At 53.6% G+C, this 23,690-nt stretch overlaps 1 protein-coding gene across 7 annotated transcripts in view; it reads left to right on the top strand.

Moving 5' to 3' along the window:
- The first annotated feature begins 220 nt into the window (after positions 1 to 220).
- NSG1 (neuronal vesicle trafficking associated 1) overlaps positions 221 to 23,690 on the top strand; it is a 32,585-nt gene continuing 9,115 nt past the window's right edge. For 2 of the 7 annotated variants that reach the window (XR_016393231.1, XR_016393230.1), the window contains exons 1-4: positions 221 to 1,165; positions 1,559 to 1,713; positions 5,348 to 5,464; positions 23,343 to 23,453. Coding sequence is in view for 5 of the 7 variants with exons in the window: in XM_089911646.1 (XP_089767772.1) it covers positions 1,585 to 1,713; positions 5,348 to 5,464; positions 23,343 to 23,453 (357 nt within the window). In the remaining 2 variants the exon portion in view is untranslated. The remainder of the gene's footprint in view (positions 1,166 to 1,558; positions 1,714 to 5,347; positions 5,465 to 23,342; positions 23,454 to 23,690) is intronic. The other 5 variants (XM_089911644.1, XM_089911643.1, XM_089911646.1 and 2 more) reach the window with 4 other exon arrangements.

Here is a 23,690-nt window from a genome sequence, read left to right as displayed (position 1 = left end):
GTCCTGCCAGGCTGCCCTGTGGTCAAAGGCTCATGTGGACCCTGCTGAGGACTTGGGCCCAGTTAAGAGAAACCCAGGCACCTCATCTGCTTGTGCCCTCCCGGGGATTTTGAAATCAAGGTGCCCATGGCCAGGTTCCTAGACTGACCTGGTGGCTCAAGGCTCAGCAGGCAGTGAGAGAATAGTGTTCCTGTTCTCTAGCTACATGGAGAGGAGGTTCTTCGTTCCAGGACGCCCCTTCTCTGAGCCCTGGATGATTGAGGCTGCGGCTGCCGGGAGCGGACCCCAGCTTTACCTTCTGATCAGACCAGAGAAACGCTCCAACGCATCACGCGAAGCGCTCTCTTTGCCCTGGATACCTTCCCTCCCGCTACCCTGGGCGTCCCCCCACTTCCCGACACCGTCCCCAGCTCTGGAGAGCGTTCCCTCCACATCCTGTACCACCAAAAAACTCCCCCCTCCATTCCCATCCGAGCCTCCTTTCACCAGGGACACGCCCTCTTTTTGTCGGCCTCTCCACAAGCCAGCCACGCACTAACCAGACCACGCTCTCGTCTCTGCCACCGCCCACAGCCTCCTGGAACCCTCCCCCGCAGGACCCTTCCCTATCCTTCAGGACTCCCAGATCGGCTCGCCTGTAAGGGGGGCACCTTTTCCCCCAGTTTGGGGGATCGCTCCATCCCTAGGATCCCCCGCCCCTCTCTCGCTTCGAATCGCCTTGCGCCCCAGCCGCCGCCCCGGGGTTACGCAGCCCGCACCTCTCTTTCACCCCATCCCCGGCTACCAGTCCTGTGGCGCCCTCCGAGCCTCCCATCCGGGGCGCGATCCCATCACCCTTATCTCTCCCCACCAGCCGAGGTCCCGGGGACCGCGGGGTCCACGGGGAGCGCCCCCCTGCGCCCGCCCCGCGCTTCTTTGTGCGGCCGGCGCGCGCGCGCGCTGCGTCAAGGCTGCCGCCGCCGCCACACGCACGCACTCACAGCGCGCAGTTAACCCCCGGGAGCGGCAGGAAGGGAGGTGGCGAGCGGGGGGAGGGAGCCCAATCGCGCGGCGCCCCCGCCCCGGCCCCGCGCGGCGCCGCCTCTGCCATTGCTGTGAGCGGGAGCGGGCGACGCGGAGGCTCGGATTGCGGTCGGAGTCCAGACCTGCCGGAGACGGGCGTGGGGTGAGTGCTGGCCGGCAGGCGGGGCCGCGGGGCGCCCGGGTTGGACCCTTCCGCCGGGGAGCCGGGTACAGGGCCGCGCATTTCCCCAGGTGGGAGGGACAGGGGTCCCTGGGCAGGTCACCGGCGAGGCGTCGCCAGGACCGGGGACGCGTCTAGACCCGCGGGCAGGGGCGGCGCCCCCTCCCCGGCTGCTAGGCGTCCCTGAGCTTGGCGCTTTTGCCCAGCGGGTGAGTCCATAAATACACAGCACCCACCCCCCAGCCCTCGGGCCGCGACCTCTGCATCCTCACGACCCCTCCTCGGAGACGAGGCGGGGGCCGGAGAGCTCGCCGACGCCCGGGACAGCGGGTGGGTCTTGCTCGCGGTGACTCCCGCCCGGCCCTCGCTCCGCAGGCGGCAGCCTCGGGTCTCCCGGAACCATGGTGAAGTTGGGGAACAATTTCGCGGAGAAGGGCACCAAGCAGCCGCTGCTGGAGGATGGCTTCGACACCATCCCCCTGATGACGCCCCTTGATGTCAATCAACTGCAGTTCCCGCCCCCGGATAAGGTGAGAGGCCCCCGGTACCCAGGACCGCCGGGTGAGCACCCCCAAATCTCGGGTGGCGGCCGCAACAAAAGAAACGCGCCGCGTGCGCTGGGGACGCGAACTGGGGGCGGGCTCGGGCGGGGTGGAGGACGCCCCTCGGAGGACCACGTACCCGCGCGGGATTCTGGATCGGGTGATCTGGCCCTCCCCCCCCCCCCCCGCCCCGCCTTAGATGACGGCTTCTTCCTGACAATGGAACGCGGACGGGGTAGGGTCTCTTCTTGATTTTCGTGGGACTCTTGTCCGAGAGAGGCCCCTGCCCCCTCCACCTACAACCCAGCCCCGTTCGTCTCTGCCCCGGGGTACCAGGAGCTCTGGTTCTGGGGTGAGCCCAGGAGTGGTGCGGCTGCCCCTCGTGCCTTCCCGGATGATGCAGCTTCAGCCCGATTTGCCCCTTTGGGGTGGAGAGGCCCCTCTCCTTGGCCAGATGGGCCCTCCCTAGGGGCTGAATCCCCCTCCTTACCCTCTGCGCCCACCCCTCCCACATCGGCGGTGGATGCGGCAGGGTGCGCGCTCCTACACCGCCTCCTTCCTCTCTTTGTTCCTTTTGTGAAATCTCCAAATAAGCACTCGTGCTCCTCAGTATTAGGGTAACTGGGGACAGTCATTCATCATTCTCTCCTTAAAGCGGGATTTTTTTCTTTTTGTTGAATTTAAGGAATCCCCTCTTTCTTGAATATCGCCTGCAATCAAGTAGTTTCTGTGTCCATTAAGAGCAATTTTTTCAAGAGTTAACATTAAAAACGCTTAAAAGTCTATACAGTTATATTGTAAAACTCAAACCTAAAATTATCCACACACATCCATTCTGACCACCTTGCAGCTTTTCAGAATCATCCCAACCACGAGGAAGCGCACTCTGTTCCCCCAAGTGTGCTGGCGTTAATTGTTTCATTTAATGCTTGGCAGGGAGGTTCTGACTCAGGGCTTGTGGTTTATTTGGGGCATGTTGGTGATTACTGGCCGTGGGGCAGGGGTGGGGATGAGAGACTATCCCTGCCATGGGTCTTTCCTTTCGTTATTCCCGTGGTGGGCCTTTTGATAGCCTTACTCAGTTCCCCAAAGTGGTTTTGATTCCCCCAACTCTGTTGTCTGTGTTTGGGTAGGAGAGCGGGGGCGGAGGACAGAGCGATGGTGGAACAGGTGTTTTATTTCAAGAAAAGAGGATCAGCTGGTCACACCTGTGCACCTGGGTCAGGCATCGATGGTCTAAAAGAAGCTTTGTGGGAGGGGCAGGGCTGCCTGAGGACTTGGCTTCCGCCTCCCCCTTCCCTGTCTAGGTGTCAGACTTGCCCAGTTAGCCCAGCCTGGCGCCACCATGCCCGCCTTCCCCTTCTGCCTCAGCCTGTGCCGGGGACACGGCATCCCCAGGAAGCATCTCTATCACGTGATCGCCTCCACTCAGCCTCCTCTTTGGTCCTCAGTCTGTTCCATTCCGGAACCGTCTGGCACATAGTTGGCTTATACCAGGGAGGAGGTTTCAGGCAGGTATGAAATTTTGGCCAGACAATCAGGCTATCAAGGGTAACCTAAGCAGCTCTGAAGGTGATGAGTCTTCCGTCCCTGAGATGCTCCAGACATGGGCATTCTAGCAGGGAGTGATGGTCGCGCCAGATTTCTGAGGTCACAGATGAGGAAACCGAGTCTCCAGGAGTGTATAGGACATGCGCAAGGTCACTCGGCTGAAGGCTGCCATCCTCCAGAATGCGGAAGCTCTGGCAGGGCCCCTTGCTCTGCCCTGCTTGGAGCCAGACCGCACTCTCACGAGACATCTCTTAACCCGAACAGCGGCAACATGTTGCTCCCAGCTAGGGTTCAGGGAGGTGATGTCACCTGTCCTAGGGGACGCGTGTCCGAGGGCTGATAACACAGCTAAGGTTGTAAATAGAATGTGTGCTGAGCACGAGGTTCTGAGGTGCAACAGTGCCGGTAGTCACAGAGCTGGTAGCAGCCTCAGAGCCAGTCTCAGCTGGCGTGTTTGAATGCTTGTTACTCACCAGGCACTTGTCTGCATGCTTTATGGCTTTCAGTTACTTTAACACACTGACGTTAGGAGGTAACTACACTGTTACCCCGTTTTACAGATGTGGAGATGGAGACACAGGAAGTTTAAGGAACTTGCCCGAAGTCACCTAGCTTGTTAGTGGCAGAGGCAGATGGAATCCGGGCTGATGGGATCCTGACCGGGTCCCCACTGGGCTCAGGGTCCCGTGGATTCCCTCCTCCTCACAGTAGCCCTACCAGATAGGCCTTGCACCCATATCACAGGCCGGGAAACTGAGGTTCCAAGTAGCCAAGGGTGTGCTCAGGGTCCCACAGCTACTCAGGTACAGTTGGGGTTCGAGGATGGCAGGGTGAGGCCCAGGTGCTGCCCTAGAGATGGGTGCCCCCAGGGTGGGCACGCAGGCTGTCGCACTGAGCGCAGGGAGAGCTGTAACAGAAGGGAGGAGGGAGGCAAGAGTGTGCTTTAAAGGGATGTGGCCCTTGGATCACTTCTCAGTGTCACATGGCGTGGGCCACTTTCTTCCTGAGGCTGGGTCTGGTGTCACGGCTCATTCTGGGAGCGCCCACAGTGTCCTGAGTGCTTGTTCTGCGCTGGGTCCCACCATCACGGAGGGCAGTGTGTCCCCACGCTGTGGTTCACCCAGTGAAGGGCGTTGTCACTTGGGTGAGGAAGAGGGTGGGGGGCTGTCTGTCTCCAGTCCAACTTCCTGGCTTCTGCTCTAGGGCGTGGGCATTTGAGGACTAGACACACATAGCCCCTGGACACTGCTCCCGGACACCTCGCCTCCGCGTCCAGTGGGGACAGAGAAGGAAACAGCCCTGGCAACGGGGTGTGATGGGGGCAGTGATGGTGCGGAGAGGCTGTGAGCATCCGAGGGTGGAGGCTCGAGGGGTGGGTTAGGGCACAGCTGAAGCTGGGGGGCATGTAGGGAAAGGGTTTGCCTGGGGCAGAGGCAGAGCAGATTTCGTGGTTGGAAAAACATCTCCTGCTTCACAGTGGAGAGTGGAGGGGGGACAGAGCAGGGAGACCCTTTAAGGGCTGTTGCCAAGACAAGGGAGAGAGGAGGGTGGTGGGGTAGCGACAGACTCCCCAAGGTCGATTTCCTTGAAGGCTGGCTGCCTGCTCCTTCCTAGTGCTGGAGGGCAATAGTGCCCTTGAATCTTCTTGTTTTACCCGTGGCGGCATGTGAAGACCAGTGACAGTATCAGCGCATCCTTCCCACCACCTGGGCCGATAGAGCTCTGGGCAGTGAAGGGAGCGCCAAATTAGGAGTCCGGGGCCCTGCTGGCTACTCTCAGCCCTGCCACCTACTAGCTACGTGGCCTTGACCAACGTACTTAACTTCCCTGCCCCGCCGTTATCGTTTTTCCCTCCTGGGGCTGCTATCAGGATTATTAATGGTAACGTGCTGAAAGTCTCGGCACAGAGGAGATTTCTAATGAGTGGTGGCTGTTCTCATTCTTTCTGTGAAATACTTCCTGGTGAAATGGTGACTCTGAACGAGGGTTTCCCCACCTGTCCTCTTTGGACAGGTGTGTCTGAATGTATCTGGCTGTACCACTGACTGTTTGCTTCTGTTTCCTGGACAAGGTGGTGGTGAAAACTAAGACTGAATATGAACCTGACCGCAAGAAAGGCAAAACACGTCCTCCCAAGATAGCTGAGTTCACCGTCAGCATCACCGAGGGTGTTACCGAGAGGTTCAAGGTGAGTGGCCCTGGAAGCGGATGAGATGCTGCTTTTGCCCCCAGGAGGGGGGCCACTGAGCTGCAGAGATGACCTGTGGAATGATGGGAACAGGACGAGACACCGATATGGGCTGATCCCAGATGTGCAAAATTGACCTTGTGGTTTTTAAAATTTCTTCTTTCTTTCCTTTATCTTCCAAAATGATCAATATTACTTAGTTTTAATAACGGGGAAGACCCATCCCTAAACTTTCTTTTAGGCAAAGGTTATAAACATACGACAGATCACTTACCAAACATTAAAATCCCTTCAGTTCCGGGAGGAGGGCAGACAATAACAAAAGGGCAACCCATTGCACTTACTTAGTGCCAGGACCCAATCTGAGCCTTGGCATATGCGGGCTCAGCTAAGCATCCCTCCCCAGGAGGTCAGTGCTATCCATGTAGCCCATTTTGCAGATGGGGAAGTTGAGGCACAGGGTGGTCATAGCTCTGTGTGGCAGGACCAGGAGTCAGAGGTGGCCCACTGCAGAGCCCCTGTGTTCACACTCCATCTGGCAGGATGTGGAGGGGTGGGGCCTGGCTGGCCCTGTACATGGGTTGCTGGAAGTGCTCACTTTGGGGAGGGAAACCTTGCTCTGGACCGTTCTTCAGGGAAGAACAACTGCTGAAAGGGGCAGGATTGCAGCCAGGCCTGGGGACGGAGCCTTCTCCCCAGAGTCTGGGTGGCCTCTGAGGATGGAAGCAGAGGTTGGTTGAGGAACAAGTTAGGATATTGATCTTCTGGAAACTTGTTCTTTGGGAAACATGAGAGATGGTAAAATGGAGGCCCTCACCTAGATTCGGAAGGGTGATGTGGGAGACATAAGTAGGTCACCCAGGCCTTGAAGGGTGGCCTTGGCTGGCTCCCTGCTTGCCACCCACGTGGATGTGTGAGCCACGTCTTTATGCTGGGTGCATGGACACCTGCCCACCTCCGTGTCCTGCAGTTTCCAAAGCCCCTTTGCATACTGCATCCTGTTTGATCTCCATGACGCACCTGTGAACTGGTTAAGAGATGAAAGTGAAGCCCAAGGAGTGAGGTGGCCTTGTGGGGTGACTGGGGATTCCAGGGCATAATGTGACTTTAAATCCTTCCCATCATTCCGTGCTGCCTCCCCGGCCTGGAGGAAAACCATACAGGGGCCGGCCAAGCCAGCGGGTGCCGTCAGAGTTGTCGTCTTTTGTGTCTGTGGGGTGTTTACTTGTGTTAGCTCATCTAATCCTCCCAGCAACCCTCCCCGAGAAGCAGGTACTATTAGTATAACCCATTCTATAGATGGGGAAGTTGAGGCACAGAGAGAGAGGCCTGCATCTGTGGTTTCTGTTGGTGGCTTCAGGAGGGTGTATAGGTTGAGATGCTCTTCTGGCAGCTCCTGGCTTGGTAATTCATCCGTGTTTTGAGGCTCACGGGGGCCAGGTTGGACTGACCTAAGGTCAGTATCTCTCTCCCGCTCTGGCCAGCTGCTTGGCATGTGCCTCTGCTGCCACTTGCATGACCTGCCTGTCCACACCCGGGGATCGACCCCTGGCTGAGGCAGAGGTGACCTCAGTTTTAAGGGCATGATAGCCATCATCCCAATGGCAGACGCCATCTGGATATCTGAGCGTGTCTGGGTTTGTCATTCCTGATTTGAACTCTGCCTCTCCTGGCCCCGGCATTTTGTGTGTCCACAAAGCAGCTTGAACAGCTATCCCTTCATCTGTTGGTTGCATGCCCGGCTCTGTCCCCACCTCTGGGGTCCTTTGTTGCTGCTTTTCATGAACGCTCACCTGATGCAGGTCCCCAGGTCCCTTGTTCAAGGTGTGGGTGATGCACATGGGCCATCAGGGCTCTCAGCAGCCACAGCTGGGCCTTTGTGTGGTTCCCTGGCTCCAGTTGCCCGGAACCTGAGGACCCAGAAGATCCGTGCCTGCCCCAGTGGATCAGGCTGTGGTGGCAGAAGACCTGCCTTGTCTGCTCCCACCTCCTGGGATGTCTAAGAATGTCTAAGAAGGTGGTATGTGCAGTTGGTGCTCAGTGGATTATTGCAGTGCAGTGGCCATTTCCCCAGTTCTATACATAAACCAGGCATGTCTGTACGTTTAGCTCTGTGGCCTCCCTGCGGTTCACAGCCACCCGGAAGGGGGCGTCATTTCCTCTTTTGCAGACGAGGCTGTTGAGTCCCAGGTGGTCACGGGGGGCTGCTGGGGTACTCCCCATGACTCTACCTCTGAGGCCAGCACCCTTCCTCACATCTCCTGCCATACACACCTCCCTATGGGCCCCAACTTCCAAGTCCCGGACCCCGTTCCCCTTCCGTCACCTTCCAGTGCCAGCTCAGATATCACCTCTGCCATGAAGCCTCCTGGGATTAACCTCATTCTCCTGGTGTTTCCACCCCCCCCCGTAACGAGGCAGTAACAGCATCTAACAGTAGCGGAGGGCTCCCATGAGCCAGACTCTGGGTCAAGCTCGTTACGCTTATGATCTCATTTTATACTCAGAAACCTCATGAGGCAGGCACCATTGTTATCTCCATTTTACAACTGAGGGAAAACCGAGGCAGAGATCTTGAACCCAAGCAGCCTGCTCTTGGCTGTACCGCCTGAGGTCCACGTGGCTTCTGGAAGACACATTTGCATGGGATGCTTTCAGCCCCAGGCAACCTGTTGCGCTGCTGGATTGTTCTGCTTCTAAGAAGCCTTTTCCTTTGTTGATTCCAAGCGAGAGAGAGGCATGGACATATATACACTGCCAAACGCAAGGTAGATAGCTAGTGGGAAGCAGCCGCATAGCACAGGGAGGTCAGCTCGTTGCTTTGTGACCGCCTAGAGGGGTGGGATAGGGACGGTGGGAGGGAGAAGCAAGAGGGAAGAGATATGGGGATGTATGTATGCATATAGCTGATTCACTTTGTTATAAAGCAGAAACTAACACACCATTGTAAAGCAATTATACTCCAATAAAGATGTTAAAAAAAAAAACCAACAAACACTTCCCAGTGACTGCTGCCCTGTGGCCTCGATCTGAACACAAATCACCCTCCTTCCCAGCAGGCTTCGGATATGGGGGGGCCCACGTACCCCGAGTCCTCCCCCGTGTAAGCATCATTTTTCTGCCTTCCTTTCCTTTTATGTCACGGTGACCAGACCCCTTTCCCTGGCTCACGCTTCTCTCTGGGTGTGAGGCCTGTGACCTGGTGTCCCTGTGAGTGGGATGAGTGTCCAGTGGGGTGGCCCTGGTAAGCAAAGGCCCCCTGACCTGAGTTGGTGACCTGGGGGAGAGACAGAGCATAGCGCCCCCTGAGCCACCGTCAGGCAGAGTGCAGGTGCGGGGCTCTGGGTGCAGACAGAACTTTCCAGCCCCTCTGTGTCGGGCAAGAGAGGAGCTCCCTGATGCCTCCCCTCTGGTGCTGGACACATGTGCAGTGACAACTCCATAAGTCAGGGGATGACAGACTGGGCTGTTGGCCCCCGGTGATGGGGACTTGGTGAGATTTCCAGGGACCCTCGCTTGTTGGGTAAGTTTGATGGCAGCTCCTGAGGGAGCCCTCTCTGGGCCATGAGTGGGTGTGAGCCCTTTACAGGTGATCACCCATTCAGCAGGTGACCTGCCCAGGGTCCCACAGTCAGTGCGAGGGGACCTGGCCAGCTTGACCCAGAGGCCTGTGGGCCTGAGTCGCTCAGCTGAATGACCCGCATCCTGCACACCTCCTGCCTTTGCTCCAGAGCCCTGCTGAACAGGAAGCTGGTTTACTGGGCTGCCTGCGTGCCGGCCGTGGGGTCTGTGCGCGGGAGGTGGCCTCCAGGTGTGGTCTGGGGCCACCTGTGTTGGAATCACCTGAGGTTCGATTTTAACAGAGAGACCCTGGCCCCTGGGGACGTGCATTGTAACAGGCTCTCCAGATGATCCTACTGAGTTCGTGACCCTTTATGGGTGGGCTGCGTTCCAGCACCAGGACTGGGCAGGCTCAGGAGGGCTGGTGCCTTTTGGAAATGCTAAGAGTGCTGGCCTTTCTGGAATGTTCTCTCGGCCTTTTACTGCCCAGTTGTGTTTCTGCCATCTCTGAATGCACGCACACAGTGAGGCGTGCTTCCCTGGTGGGAGACGTCAGCTGGCTGAGGGCTGGGGGCTGTCTCCTGGAAAACTGAGATATGTGTGGGCAACGGAGAGGAGGACCTCTACCCCTGCCCCCCCATCCCACTTGAGGGTCAGTCACAGCTGTGGCTGGAACAGAACATCTTCCTCATCCTGCTGGTGTTAGGGCAGCTTCCATGTGGCTCCCCAGCCCAGCTGTCTCCTCGTTCTTTTCGGCTCCGTGTGTGAATCGCAGAAATGAAATCATGCCTTTCAACTGTCGAAGCAACAAGTAAATAACATGCCTCCCTTTTGTCTGCGATTTGTGTAGTTCGGGAGCGAGGTGCCACTGCTCTGCCCCTCATCTTTATATACCTTCGGATGGCATCCTCGAGATGAGATGTCTTTTTGGATGTTGCTTTATGATTATCACCCGGGGATTAATCTCTTGGCTGCGAGGTTGCTAGGCTGGTTGCTAGGTAACTGCTGGCTGGGGAGAGGGTTTTCTGAGGCTCTGCCACACAGGGATTGCTGGATTAGTCACCCAGAGGTGGCCCAAAGTCTAGGCTTCCCGAAAAGGTTAGTGTCAACGAGGAAAGCAGTTGTTGAATTACCTGGAGGTGTATCTATGCCGAGAATAAACACGGGCCTGAGATGTTTCTCAAATTAACTAAACCTAAACAGTGTTTTAATTGCACAGTCCCCCTCACCCATGCAGAGCGGCGTGTCGCAGTGCTGCCGAGGCTGCTTCTTAACGCTCGGAGGATGGAGGGGCCATACTTAGGCAGATTAAAGGAAGGTTTATGCTTGTGACTGCCGTGATGGAGGGCTGCTGACGCCTCCGACATCTACACACCGTCTCGTTGTGAGTTCAGGGTTAGGGCGAACAAGACGCACCCCCTCCCCTGGTGCCATGTTGCCTTCGGGACTTTCAGAGATTCCAAGGTCGGCATTACACAGTTGGTGCAGGGCTGGGAGAATGTCCTGGAAGGAGAGACCAGGTTTGTTTGAATAGTGTCCATGTGCTGCATCGGGGGTCCCTTTGCCTTCTGTCAACAAATGAATCTGTGGGTGGTTTGTATCTTTTCTCACATCCTTAATGACCTTGAGCTTCCTAGGTGTCCATCTGTTTTCCACCCTCTCCAATAATCCCCTGGTGTGTTTCAAGATGCATTTGTTAAATATTTATGAACGGCGGCACCGTTGCCTTGGCACTCAGCAGTGGGCGTGGTTTTTGCAAGGGGGCACTGGGGATCCTAGAAATGCATCTCAGCACTCTGTCACCTTCAGCAGAGCGTCATGCAGGGTTCAGCTGCCCCGTTTTGCGGTTTCCTGGCCCAGCTAGAGAGTGGGAGCTTCATCTAGAATGGAATAATTAAGTGGGTTGAGTCATCTGGGGGGTGTGTCTGTATGTTCATTTTGTGTGGGTTACCGAAAATACTTAGTGCTGTAAATGCTTGGAGATGTCAGGATTCATCTTATTTTTCCAAGATGTTTTTGTTTTTTAACTGCGTTACTCAGTAGAAAAGCACATTCCCCCCCCCCCCTCCCTCCTGAGGGTAGGAGGGCAGAGAGAGCAGAGTAAGGATGACCCAGCCGCCATCGACCCAATGCTGCCTGCCTGGGCTCTTAGGAACAGTTTTGAAGGTTGATCTTACTGTCCTAATTTTGGAGGTGGGGAATTAAGGTCGGAGAGGAACTGCCCCAAGGTCAGCCAGCTACTTGGGGATAGCAGTAGGATTCGGCCCCACATCCGTCTGACACCGAGCCTGCCAGGCTCTGCTTTCCATACCCACAGCTGCATGGGGCCTGCGGGGTGACTCTCCCCTGCTGCAGATGCCCTAGTTCCCATCCCAGCTGGGCAGTGACCCCCGGGAGGCTCCCCGGCAGGAGAGGAGATCCCAGGCCAGAAAGAGCAGATGGGAACACAGCAAATTCAAGTGCCCATCGAGCTCCTCGTCTGTGAAACAGGGTGACTGCTAATTCCCGACTCATGGTGAATATTTGGAGAACAGGTATAAGGGCCAGGGCCTTGTAAGTCGAGTGGCCGTGTAATGCATGGCCCAGACCGGGACACTCTGGAGAGTGATGGTGGACCCTGTGCATTTGGGACGCCGGGGCAGTAACTGTCAGCCAGGACTGTCCCAAGCATCTCGGGCACATGGTCCCCTCCTTATAAACTCCTTATAAAGTTCACCCCGAAGCCCATATCCTATTTGCTGTCCATTCCTGGCCGTTCTTTCCAGAAAACACCCCTTGACCCCTCTTGCCTCTGGGGCAGGGCTGCTCTGGCTTGGGCTCACCATCTCTTCCGGACCCCTGCCACAGGCCGGCCTCCTGCCTCTGGCCCTTTTTTTTCGGTAGTAAAATATACATAATATAAAATTTACCATTTTAAAGTGTTCAGTGGCATTTACTACATTCGTGGTGTTGCCCAACCATCACCATTATCTATTTTCAGAACATTTTCAATCACCCCCAGAGGAGACCCCATACCCATTGGCAGTCACTCCCCATTTCCCTTAGCCCTAAGCAACCACTAATCTCTTTTCTGTCTCTATGGATTTCCCTATTCTGGACACTGCATAGAAGTGGAATCGTACAATATTTGGTCCTGTACGACTGCTTCTTTCACTTAGGATAATGTTTTCAAGGTTCATCCATGTTGCAGCATGTATCGCTACATTATTCCTGTTTATGGCTGAGGAATGTTCCATTGAATGGGTAAGACTCCATTTTGTTTATCCATTCATCCACTGATGGACATTTGCATTGTTTCTACCTTTTGGTTAAGTGTGAATAGTGCCGGAGTGAACGTTCATGTACAGGTTTCTCTGTGACCACCTGTTTTGAGTTCTCTCGGGTATGTAACCAGGAATGGAATTGCTGGTTCGTGTGGTGATTTTATGTTTAACATACTGAGGAAGTGCTGTTTTCCACAGCAGCGGCACCATTCATATTCCCACCAGCAATGTACAAGGTTTTCACTTTTTCCATATCCTCACCAACACTTGTTACTTGTTTATGTTTTTATTATAGCCATTTTAGTGGGGGTGAAGTGTATCTCACTGTGGCTTTGATTTGCATTTCTTTTTTTTTTTTTTGCCGTACACGGGCCCCTCACTGTTGTGGCCTCTCCCGTTGCGGAGCACAGGCTCCGTACGTGCAGGCCCAGCGGCCATGGCTCACAGGCTTAGCCTCTCCGCGGCATGTGGGATCCCCCCGGACCAGGGCACGAACCCGTGTCCCCTGCATCGGCAGGCGGACTCTCAACCACTGCGCCACCAGGGAAGCCCTGATTTGCATTTCTTAATGGCTAATGATGTTGAGCGTCTTTTCCTGTGTTAGCCATTTGTTTATCTTCTTTGGAGCGATGTCTATTCAAGTCCTTTCACATTTTTAATTGCGTTGTTTGTCTTCCTGTTGTTGAGTTGTAGGAGTTCCTTATATGCTCTGGATACTAGATCCTTATCAGATGTATCATTTGCATATATTTTCTACCATTTTGTCGGTTGTCTTTTCACTTTCTTGCTAGTGTTCATTAATGCACAAAATTTTAAAATTTTGGTGAAGTACAGTTTATTTTTGTTGCTTGTGCTTTTGGTGTCACATGTAAGACACCGTTGCCAAATCCAAGGTCATGAAGATTTACCTCTATGTTTTCTTCTAAGAGTTTTATGGCTTTAGCTTTTATATTTAGGTCTTTATTCCATTTTGAGTTAATTTTTGTATATGGTGTGAGGTCAGGGTCCAACTTGATTCTTTTGTGTGCAGATACCTAATTGTTCCAACACCATTTATTGAAGAGACCGTTCTTGCCCCATTGAATGGTCTTGGCACACTTAGTGAAAAAATCAGTTGACCATGAACACATGGTTTTATTTCTGAACTCTCCCTCCTATTTCATTGATTTATATGGCGGTTCTTATGCCAGTCCCACACTGTTTTGATTACTGTAGCTGTAAGTTTTTTGTTTTTTTTGTTTTTTTTTTTTGCGGTACGCGGGCCTCTCACTGTTGTGGCCTCTCCCGTTGTGGAGCACTGGCTCGGGACGCGCAGGCTCAGCAGCCATGGCTCATGGGCCCAGCCGCTCCGCAGCATGTGGGATCTTCCCGGACCGGGGTACGAACCCGTGTCCCCTGCATCGGTAGGCGGACTCCCAACCACTGCGCCACCAGGGAAGCCCTGTAGCTGTAAGTTTTGAAACTGTAAGCTTTGAAATTGGGAAGCGTGAGTCCTCTAGCTTATTCTTCGTTTTCAAGATTGCTTTGGTATTCACTATACCTTGCAATTTCCATTTCTACAGCAAAGGCTGTTGGGATTTTGATAGGGATTGCATTGAATCTGTAGATCAGTCTGGGAAGTATTCCCATCTTAACATATTAAGTCTTCCAATCCATGGTGTTTTTCATTTATTTGGGTCTTCTTTACTTTCTTTCAGCAACGTGTTATAGTCTGCAGTGTACACATTCTTTCACTTTTTACTGTAGGCGATCAACTGCAGTAGTATAAGTAAATCCCGTGACTGTCACCAATGCAAATCACAAGTGTTCTTTGTATCACACTGCAGGTGTCACCAAGATTTTGGGAAGTGTTTAGTCTCATCATTCCTTTGAAATCACAGTATTATAAGATCTTGTTTTTTTGGTGTGTTAATAAGGAAGCACATGCATAATATATCACAAATGTATATTTTTACAATATTTTGATAATAGTGTTTCGATGTGATTGGTTTTTTTCCTGTGTGTTGTGTCTTATGCATTTTAAGTATGATTCTGAGAAGGATTTACAGGCTTCACGTGGCTGCCAGAGGTCAGTGGCACAAACATGGTGGAAACCCTGCACCAGGCTCTCCCCCGACCCCCGCTGCTCCTACACACTGTTCCTTAAAGCCCACTGCCCACAGCAGTGGGGTGAGGGTCACCATGGGGCACCCGCCAGAGGACACGGGGTGGTGAGTACAAATCCCTGTACAGTAGCTGAATTTCACCCCACTGTGTCCTGCCTTAGAGCTTTTATTGACAGCTGCATAAAAGTGATGTCAATTTAGGGACCGTGTAGTATCTGCTCTAACACACTCGTAAATTGGTGGCAAACATCTGTCCTTCAGGCAGCTGGCAACACCTTCCAGCGCTGTGAGAAATGCTAATTTGGGACATAATAGAGGGGCAGCCGCCTTCTTGAATCCTGCAGCGCCCAGGAACCCTCTGGGCTCCCACCTCTTGGTGTGGCACACGGCGTCCTTTGTCACCCTCCCGTGCCGCTCTCCTGCAGGATGTGTGATGCTCCAGCCGCACTGGCTGAACACACTGTGTCCTGGATGCCTGGGGCTTTGGTACAACCTCTCTCTCCCTCTGACTACAACACAGTTTCCCGAGCTTCCCAGGAGCGCTCCCCATCCTTCAAGACCAGACACCCCCTCCTGGACCGCTTCCCCGCATGGGGGAGTTTGGCCTCTGCTCCCACCTTCCCCTCCTGGTTCTCACTCCGTGCTGTGATGAGTTAACACCACTCAGCAGAGACCAGGGCTGACCCTGCTGGCCAAGGTCACTCCATGGTGGCCGGGAACATCCACCAGCCACTGGGGATTCCGTCGATGTAGGAAGGCAGGGCCTTGGGGCCCAAGACGCTTTTGCCTTTGTGGGCCCTTTCCTCCTTAAAAAAAAAAGAACGTCTTATGCCTGTCTTGGACTAAAGATGAATATAACCCAGGCTGGATTCATTATTATTTTTTTTTCTGGTTTTGAAGCAAAAGTTAAAACCATTTTCTGGGGTCACTAAAAGCATCGTGGGCCCCAGCACTGGGTTTTGTGTGCCTGATAGAGATGTCGGCCCTGAAACAAAGGCCCTGCCTCTAAGGAAACACCCTTCTGCCAACCAAGGGCCTCCATGGCTTTCATCCCTGGCCCCCAGGCCCACAGCCCCACCCGGAGGGGACAGCGGCAGGTTTGGGTACTGCCCATCCACCCGGGTCCCGGCCTCCAGGGGCCCTTGGAGGGCAGAGCTGCCCGGGGTCCTGCCCCCATCCTGTGCATGATCATTTCCTTAATAAAACCCGGCAAACTGAATTTATGTTCCACTTGATGTGTAGATGCTCCGGGTTGGCTCCTGGCACCCAAGGGCTGCCCTGTAAGTCCTCACTGGGGGATGGGCTACCTGCCAGCTGCATCCACCCACTGACTCATTCACTCGTCTCCCTCTGCCTGTTGTGTGGTTTCAACCCTGCCCGCAGGGGCTCGGTCTATGGGGAGGTGGGCTCGCAAGGAGGTGAATTAGTTTCCTGGGGCAGCTGAGTGGCGTAAAACCACACGCATTCATTCTCTGACAGTCCTGGAGGCCAGAGGTCCTGAATCAGTCGCACTGGCTGTGCTTCCTCTTGCAGCCTCTGGAGGTGTGCTGCTTGCATTCCTTGGCTTGCAGCTCCTCCCTCCATCTGCAAAGCCTGCAGCACAGCATCTCCAATCTCTCTCTGCTCTATCTTCCCATCGGCGTCTCCTCTGTGGCAGATTCACCCTCTGCCTCCCTCTTATAAGGGCACCTGTGGTTCCACTGAGGGCCCCTCTGGATAATCCAGGATAATCTTCCACCTCAAGGCCCTTGACTTGATCACATCTGCAGAGTCCCTTTTACCATATAAAGTGGCATATTCAGGTTCCAGGGATTAGGACCTGGATACCTGTAGGGTATCAGCCGGCTTCCCTTGGCCTAGTCATCTACGTGTCTGAGCCTCTGTTGCCCCGTTTGTAAGATGCAGTCAGTAACGTGGCCTTGCAGGTGCTGTCGTAGGAGTGTACAAGCTTTATTTAAACCGCCAACCGTACGTAGTGCAGAGGCAGCGAAGTTTCTGGAGCTACCATCAATATGGTGTTTTGGTGCAACAGGGCAGAGCTTGGGTGGGAGCTCAGGAACCCCCTGGCTGCAGGAGTTCGACGCAGAAGTGGGATCCTCTGTTCACCCCCACGGTTCTCAGCAAGGCTGAGAACACAGGAGGTGTTCAGGGGTGGGGTGTGGGCTCACATACTGATGCCTGGGTGTTGCTCCCGGTCTGGGGTCTGGGTATCCGGGTCTCCCGGTCTGGGGTCCAGGTATCCGGGTCTCCCGGTCTGGGGTCCGCGTATCGGGATCCTTGGAGGCTCCTGTGATTCTAGTACACAGCGCTGTTGGGGCCTTTTCTGTGCTCAGGTCGGGTCACTGAGGTGATGGCTGCCCCTCCTCTTGTGTGCGCCCCGGGCTCTTCGGCCACCTGGACGTCCCGTTGTTCCCATTGAAGGTGCTGCCTTTTCAGTGGCTGGGCCTCTGTCACGTGTACAGGAAGGTGCTGGATTTGATGGTCTCCAGGCATCTTCCTTGCTCTGAGGCTGCAGCCCTGAGGGAGTGGGGCTTACGTTGTTCAGTGAGGGGGTCTCCTGGACACCCCACTGTAAATGTGGGTGCTCCCCCTTCACAGCTGAGAGGGGACCGAGGGTCAAGGGACAGATGCCCTTTCCAGAGTCACTGCGTGTGTTGGCCGAGCAGGCCTAGAACCCAGGGCGCTTGACACACAATGGGCAGTGGATGGGTGGCTTGTCTCTTGGCCAGAGTATTTCAGAATTGGCTGAAAGATGGAGCCTCGGGCGATCAGGGCTCTCCAGGGTGCTTACAGCCATGGCATGCCCATGTAGCGAAAGCCAGAGGGTACTCCCAGGGCCTGGAGGAAACAGGTATGTCTGGCTAAGTGATTTCACATTCTGTTCTGGAATATTCTTAATTGTCTCATGGGGGTGGGAGGTGAGGGAGGTTCATGAAACTCTCCAAACTGGGACAGAGTTTCATGTCACTTGACTCAGGAAATGGTAGATACTGGGTTATGGGGGCCACATGCGCTCTCGGTGTCCAGAGAGGCTGGCACGTTCCAGAGCGCTCCGGGAGGCAGTGGGCCTGGCCAGGGCTTTGGCAAGGAGGAGGGAAGGCCGCCAGCCTGGCCATGCTGGGGAAGGGACAAGGGCGACCTCCGGGGGAGGTGAGCCAGTGCTGACCACTCAGGGCCTAAAACAGCCTTGGTGTTAGGGGCTGTGTTAGTTTGCTAGGACTGCCAGGACAAAGTACATCGACTGGGGGACTCCAACAGCAGAGATGTATTGTCTCCTGGTTCTGAAGGCCCGAGGTCCAAGACTTAGGTGCCAGCAGGTGCCCTCTGAAGCCTCCGGGGGAGAACCCTTCCGTGCCTCCTCCTGGCTCCTGGGGGGCGTGGGCGGGGCGTTGCCGGCAGTCCCTGGCTTTCTGTGGCTTGAAGGTGCATCACTCCATCCTCCGTCTTCACATGGCCATGTGCGTGCACCTGTGTGTCCAGATGTCCCCTTTTCATGACACAGTCATACTGGATTAGGGCTCACCCGAATGACCTCAGTTAATTGAATCACCCCTGCAAGGACCCTATTTCTAAATAAGGTCACATTCACAGGTGCCAGGCTTAGGGCTTCCACTTTTTTGGGGGGGTCGGGGCACAATTCAACCTTGACTGGGGTGCAGCACGTGGGGCTGGCAACATGCTCTTGAGCCCTTGATAGCTTTTCATTCTCTTGAAAGTAAACGTGTAAGAGTGTGAGGCCTTGTCCCTTCTTCAGAGACAAGACGCGCAGGCGACCTGCTCGTCACACAGGTGGCGGTTGGCAGAGCCAGGATCCAGTTCGGAGCCAGCTGGGGATCTTCCTGGAAAGGCCTGCGGCTCGCTTCTCAGGCCGTGGTGGCTGCAGGGGACACCATGCCATGTAGGGAAATGTGAACCCACAGGCTCAGTAGTTGTGGCGCACGGGCTTAGTTGCTCTGCGGCATGTGGGATCTTCCTGGACCAGGGCTCGAACCCGTGTCGCCTGCCTTGGCAGGCAGATTCTTAACTACTGCGCCACCAGGGAAGTCCCTATACTCTTTTTTAAAAAATTGAAATGTAGTTGACATACAGCAATATTTTAGTTTCAGCTGTGCAGCAGAATGATTCAGTGTTTGTGTGTATTGAGAAATGATCACACTGTAAGTCTAGTTAACATCTGTCACCACAGTTACAGTATTTTTTCTTGTGATGAGACCTTTTAAGAGCTACTTTCTTAGCCACTTTCAGATACGCAGCACAGTTTTATTAACTGTAGTCACCATGCTTTATACTACATCCCCAGGACTTATTTATCTTTAGTTGGAAGTGTGTGCCTTTTGACCCCCTTCACCCATTTCCCCCACCCCCCTGCCTCTGGTACCACCAATTTGATCTCTGTATTTATGAGCTCAGTTTTAATTTTTTTTAAGAGTCCACATATAAGTGAGCTTGAACAGTATTTGTTTTACTTGGTCTGACTTATTTCACTTAGTATAATGCCTTCAAGGTCCACGCATGTTGTTACAAATGGCAAGATTTCCTTCTTTTTATGACTGAATAATAGTCCGTTGAATATATATACCACATCTTTATCCAAGCAACTTAGGTTGCTTCTGTATCTTGGCCATTGTAAATAATGCTGCAGTAAACATGGGGGTGCAGACATCTTTTCAAGTTAGCTTTTTCATTTCCTTCAGATAAATACCCAGAAGTGGGATTGTTGGATCACATGGTAGTTCTTTTTTTTGTGTGTGAATTCATTTTTTAATTTATTTTTGGCTGTGTTGGGTCTTCATTGCAGTGTGCGGGCTTCTCATTGTGGCGGCTTCTCTTGTTGCGGAGCACAGGCTCTAGGTGCATGGGCTTCAGTTGTTGTGGCACGTGGGCTCAGTAGTTGTGGCTTGCGGGCTCTAGAGCACAGGCTCAGTAGTTATGGTGCACGGGCTTAGTTGCTCCGTGGCATGTGGGATCTTCCCAGACCAGGGCTCGAACCTGTGTCCCCTGCATTGGCAGGCGGATTCTTAACCACGGTGCCACCAGGGAAGTCCCGGTAGTTCTATTTTTAGTTTTTTGAGGAACCTCTGAATTGTTTTCCGTAGTAGCTGCACCAGTTGACATTCCCACCAATATTGCACGAGAGTTTCCTTTTCTCTGCGTCCTTTCCGACCGTTACTGTTTCTTTTCTTTTTGAAAATAGCCATTCTAATAGATGTGAGGTGATATCTCATTATGGTTTTGATTTGCGGTTCTCTGATGGTTAGTGATGTTGAGCACCTTTTCATGTACCTGTTGGTCATCTGTATGTCTTCTCTGGAAAAAAGTGCCTATGCAGTTCCTCTGCCCATTTTTTAGTTGGATTCTTTGGGTTTTGCTCTAGAGTTCTATGAGTTCTTTATATATTTCTATATTAACCCCTTACCAGATATATGATTTACAGATATTCCTTCCCATTCAGTAGGTTGCTTTTTAATTTTGTTGATGATTTCCTTTGCTGTGCAGAAGCTTTTTAGCTTGATGTAGTCCTGCTTGTTTATTTTTGCTTTTGTTGCTTTTGCTTTTGGGGTCAAATACAACAAATCCTTGCCAAGACCAATGTCAAGGAGCTTATCACCTGTGTTTTCTTCTAGGAGTTTTATGGTTTCAGGTCCTACGTTCAAGTCTTTAATTCGTCTTGGGTTAATATTTGTATATGGTGTTAGTGGTTGAGCTTTATTCTTTTACATGAGGCTCTCCAGTTTTCCCAGCACCATTTATTGAAGAGACTGTTCTTTCCCTGTTTTATATTCTTGGCTCCTTTGTCATAAACTAATTGACCATACACATGTGGGTTTATTGATGGGCTCTCTTCTCTGTTCCATAGTCTATGTGTCTGTTTTTACACCACTGCCATACTGTTTTGAATACCTTTGTGATATAGTTTGAAATCAAGGAGCATGATGCCTCCAATTTTCTTCTTAAGATTGCTTTGGCTATTTTATGGTTGACACAAATTGGAAGATAGTATGTTCTATTTCTGTGAAAAATGAATATGTAATTTTGATAGGGATTGCATTGAATCTGTAGATTGCTTTGGGTAGTGGTAGTGTGGACATTTTAACAATATTAATTCTTCCAATGCATGAGCACAGGATATCTTTCCATTTTTTTGTGTCTTCTTCAGTTTTTTTTCATCACTGACTTATAAGTAGTTTTCAGTGTACAGGTCTTTTACCTCCTTGGTTAAATTTATTCCTAGATATTTTATTCTTTGGGATGCAATTGTAAGTGGGATTGTTTTCTTAATTACTCTTCTGATAGCTCACTTATTAGTGTATAGAAATGCAATAGATTTTTTTGTATGTTGATTTTGTATCCTGCAACTTTGTTGATTAGTTCTAGCAGTTATTTGGTGGTCTTTAGGGTTTTCTATAGATACTTTGTCATTTGCAAATTGTAACAGTTTTACTTCTTCCTTTCTAATTTGGATGCCTTTTATTTCTTTTTCTTGCCTAATTGTCCTGGCTAGGATTTGTAATACTATGTTAAATAAAACTGGCAAGAGTGGCCATCCCTTTCTTGTTCCTGATCTTAGAGGAAAAGCTTTCAGCTTTTCACCATTGAATATGCTGTTAGCTGTGGGCTTGTCATATATGGCCTTTATTATGTACATTCCCTCTATACCCACTTGTTGAGAGTTTTTATCATAAATGCACGTTGAATTTTGTCACATGCTTTTTCTGCATCTGTTGAGACGGTCATATGATTTTTATCCTTCATTTTGTTACTGTGATATGTCACATAGATTTTGTGGATGTTGGAACCATCCTTGCAACCGTGGAATGAATCCCACTTGATCATGGTGCATGTATTTATTAACGTGTAGTTGAATTCAGTTCGCTAATATTTTATTGAGGAGGACATATTCTAACAGGGCTTCTTAACCTGTTATGTGCCATGGACCTCTTCTTGGAATAATGTTTTCAAATGCCCAAAATAGAATATAGAGGGTTACGAAGGAGTTCAGTTATTTTAAATACAGCTCTCCCTATGGACAATCCTGCTATTCTAGACTGTGGAAAGAGCTGCTGAAGTGGCCCTTGCTGCCCCCAGGGGCCGCCAGTGGGTAGCTGGGTCCCGGGCAGGGCAGATTTGGGTGAGCAGTAGTCAGGTGAATGCGGGGAGGGGCTCAGGTAGGATAGGGCGGCGGGCCTGGGGGAGGCTGTGCGGCCTGGGCTGAGAGTCCAGCTCTGCATCTGCCAACTGTGTGACCCGAGTGAGCAAGGGAGTGGCTGTGGTGACAGTTGCAGCAACAACAGCAAACGCTTCCTTCCAGAGCATCCACTGTGCCTAGGTGCTGTCCTCCCAGCAGCCCCGGGAGCTGGGGCCTCTCACTGCCATCGGCTGGCAGGAGCCTGGGCCTGGCGGAGTGGGGTGACTTACCCAGAATCTGACTGCCCCTCCTGGGCACCGGGCACCGGCAGGGTTGCCACCCCTGTCGGAAAGCCCTGCACATACTCTGCTGCTCCCTCGGCCGCCGCGTGTCCCCAGGGCCACTGCCCATTCCTCTTCCTCAGATTCAGCCTCCTTTGTCACCCAGCTCCATGCTCAGCTGCCTCTGTGGTCTCCCCGGGCTGCCCACCCGGGCCGGGTGGTCTTATCCTTGCCCATGTGCCATAGCGGCCACCAGAACCCAGATGGCACCTTCCCTGGGGGTGCTTTGGGCCTTGAGGCAGCCGTGGCGCCACCCTGTGTCCCCTTGTCAGACGCAGGCTCCACGTGCAGGCGGGTTGTCCAGACAGGCCGGAGTGGCTAGAGAGGGTGACAGCCCTGACAGCCCAGGTGAGGGGTCACGAGAAGAACAGGGGGTAGAGGACAGAGATATTGACGGGGGTGGACTGCAGAGATGGGCAGGAAGGGCCTCCTTGGGGGTGACACAGAGACTCCTTGCTTGCTTCCTTGGGTGCGGGGCACAGAGGGGACAGGTGTCGCCCAGGCTGTAGTAAGCGTGAGCTGGGTGGTTGGAGGTGGGGACTCGTAGCCCGGGCAGCAGTGGCCGGTGGCCAGGGTGGCCGTGTGGGGAGAAGAGAGGGAGTAGTGGGGCTGGGCTGGGGGCCTGGGTGCTGCGGTTCCTGGTCACACCTCCCGACCTGACCCGCAGGGCCTCTGCACGCCCTTTCAGCCCAGGACACGCTCTCGCCCCTGCCCAGCGGCTCCCAGCAGCCAGGGAGCACCTTCAAGGCCAGATGCAGCATCATTCCGTCCCCCGTGCCCCAGGCCCTGCAGTGGGGAGGTCTCCCGTCGCTGGCCCACTCCGCTCATGGGCTGTCATTAATAATCTGCCGACATGACTGAGTACGTCCCGTGGCCCAGCCACGGTGCAGAACGCCGAGTCCCCATCCTAATGGGGACCGCCCTCCAGGGTGGGGAGGACAGGCTCTAACTGAACACGCAGGAAACTGTCCAGAGCGGAGGTGATGGGGGCCCGGGAGGGTCTTCTGTCCTGGCCAGCTGGCCCCAGGTCAAGCGCAGGGCTGGTGTCCAGGGCTCAGGGGTGGCTCTGGAACAGCTGAGTAGCCATTGGCTGATGCGCCACTGTGGTGACCCACAGCATCAGAAGGGCAGCCCACACCCACGGCTCGATGGTGTGTCCGATGTCCATGAGGCCTGATCGTTATCTGTACCCCGAGCTCTCTATGCAAGGCCTGGAATACTAGAAATGGCTAATTTAAAATGAAGGTGATGCAGCTTGGGGTGAAAAAATGAAAATGGTACAAAAAGTTGTCCAGTGTAAAGTGACTCTGCTGACTGCTTATCACCAGAGGCCTCCCGGTTCTGTGTTCCGTGCCTCCTTCCGGAGACGGTGCCCGTGTATAGTGGCCCGCGGGCCTGTGTGTGTGTCTCTGTGCATCTGTGTGTGGGTGTGTCTGCGTGGCCGCCCCCTCAGCCGTGCTGACGGTCCCGCCCCCCCCACAGGTGTCCGTGCTGGTGCTCTTTGCCCTGGCCTTCCTCACCTGTGTCGTCTTCCTGGTCGTCTACAAGGTGTACAAGTATGACCGTGCCTGCCCCGACGGCTTCGTCCTCAAGGTAAGCCCCCCCCATCCCCTGGGCCCCTGATGCCTTTGTGCCTTGTCCCCCCGCGTGACTCATGACAGGGCTAGAGCGGCAGGGGCGTTGTTGGGGCCTGGCGGGAGCTCCTCATGGGGACCTGGGGGCAGGGAAGTGGGGTCACGGCGGGGCCTGTGAAAGGGAGGCTCCTGTCTGCAGGCCTAGCACATCCCCTGGGGGGGCAGTGAGTAATGAGGGGACGTGCCAGGAAGCAGA

This window comes from Delphinapterus leucas, chromosome 5 (assembly GCF_059928025.1).
Source record: "Delphinapterus leucas isolate spDelLeu-1000000601 "Yukka" chromosome 5, BTC_Dleu_Yukka2, whole genome shotgun sequence".
Lineage (NCBI taxonomy): Eukaryota > Metazoa > Chordata > Mammalia > Artiodactyla > Monodontidae > Delphinapterus > Delphinapterus leucas.
The sequence above is the reverse complement of the archived record's forward strand: the minus strand, read 5'-3'. Positions and strand labels throughout refer to the sequence as shown.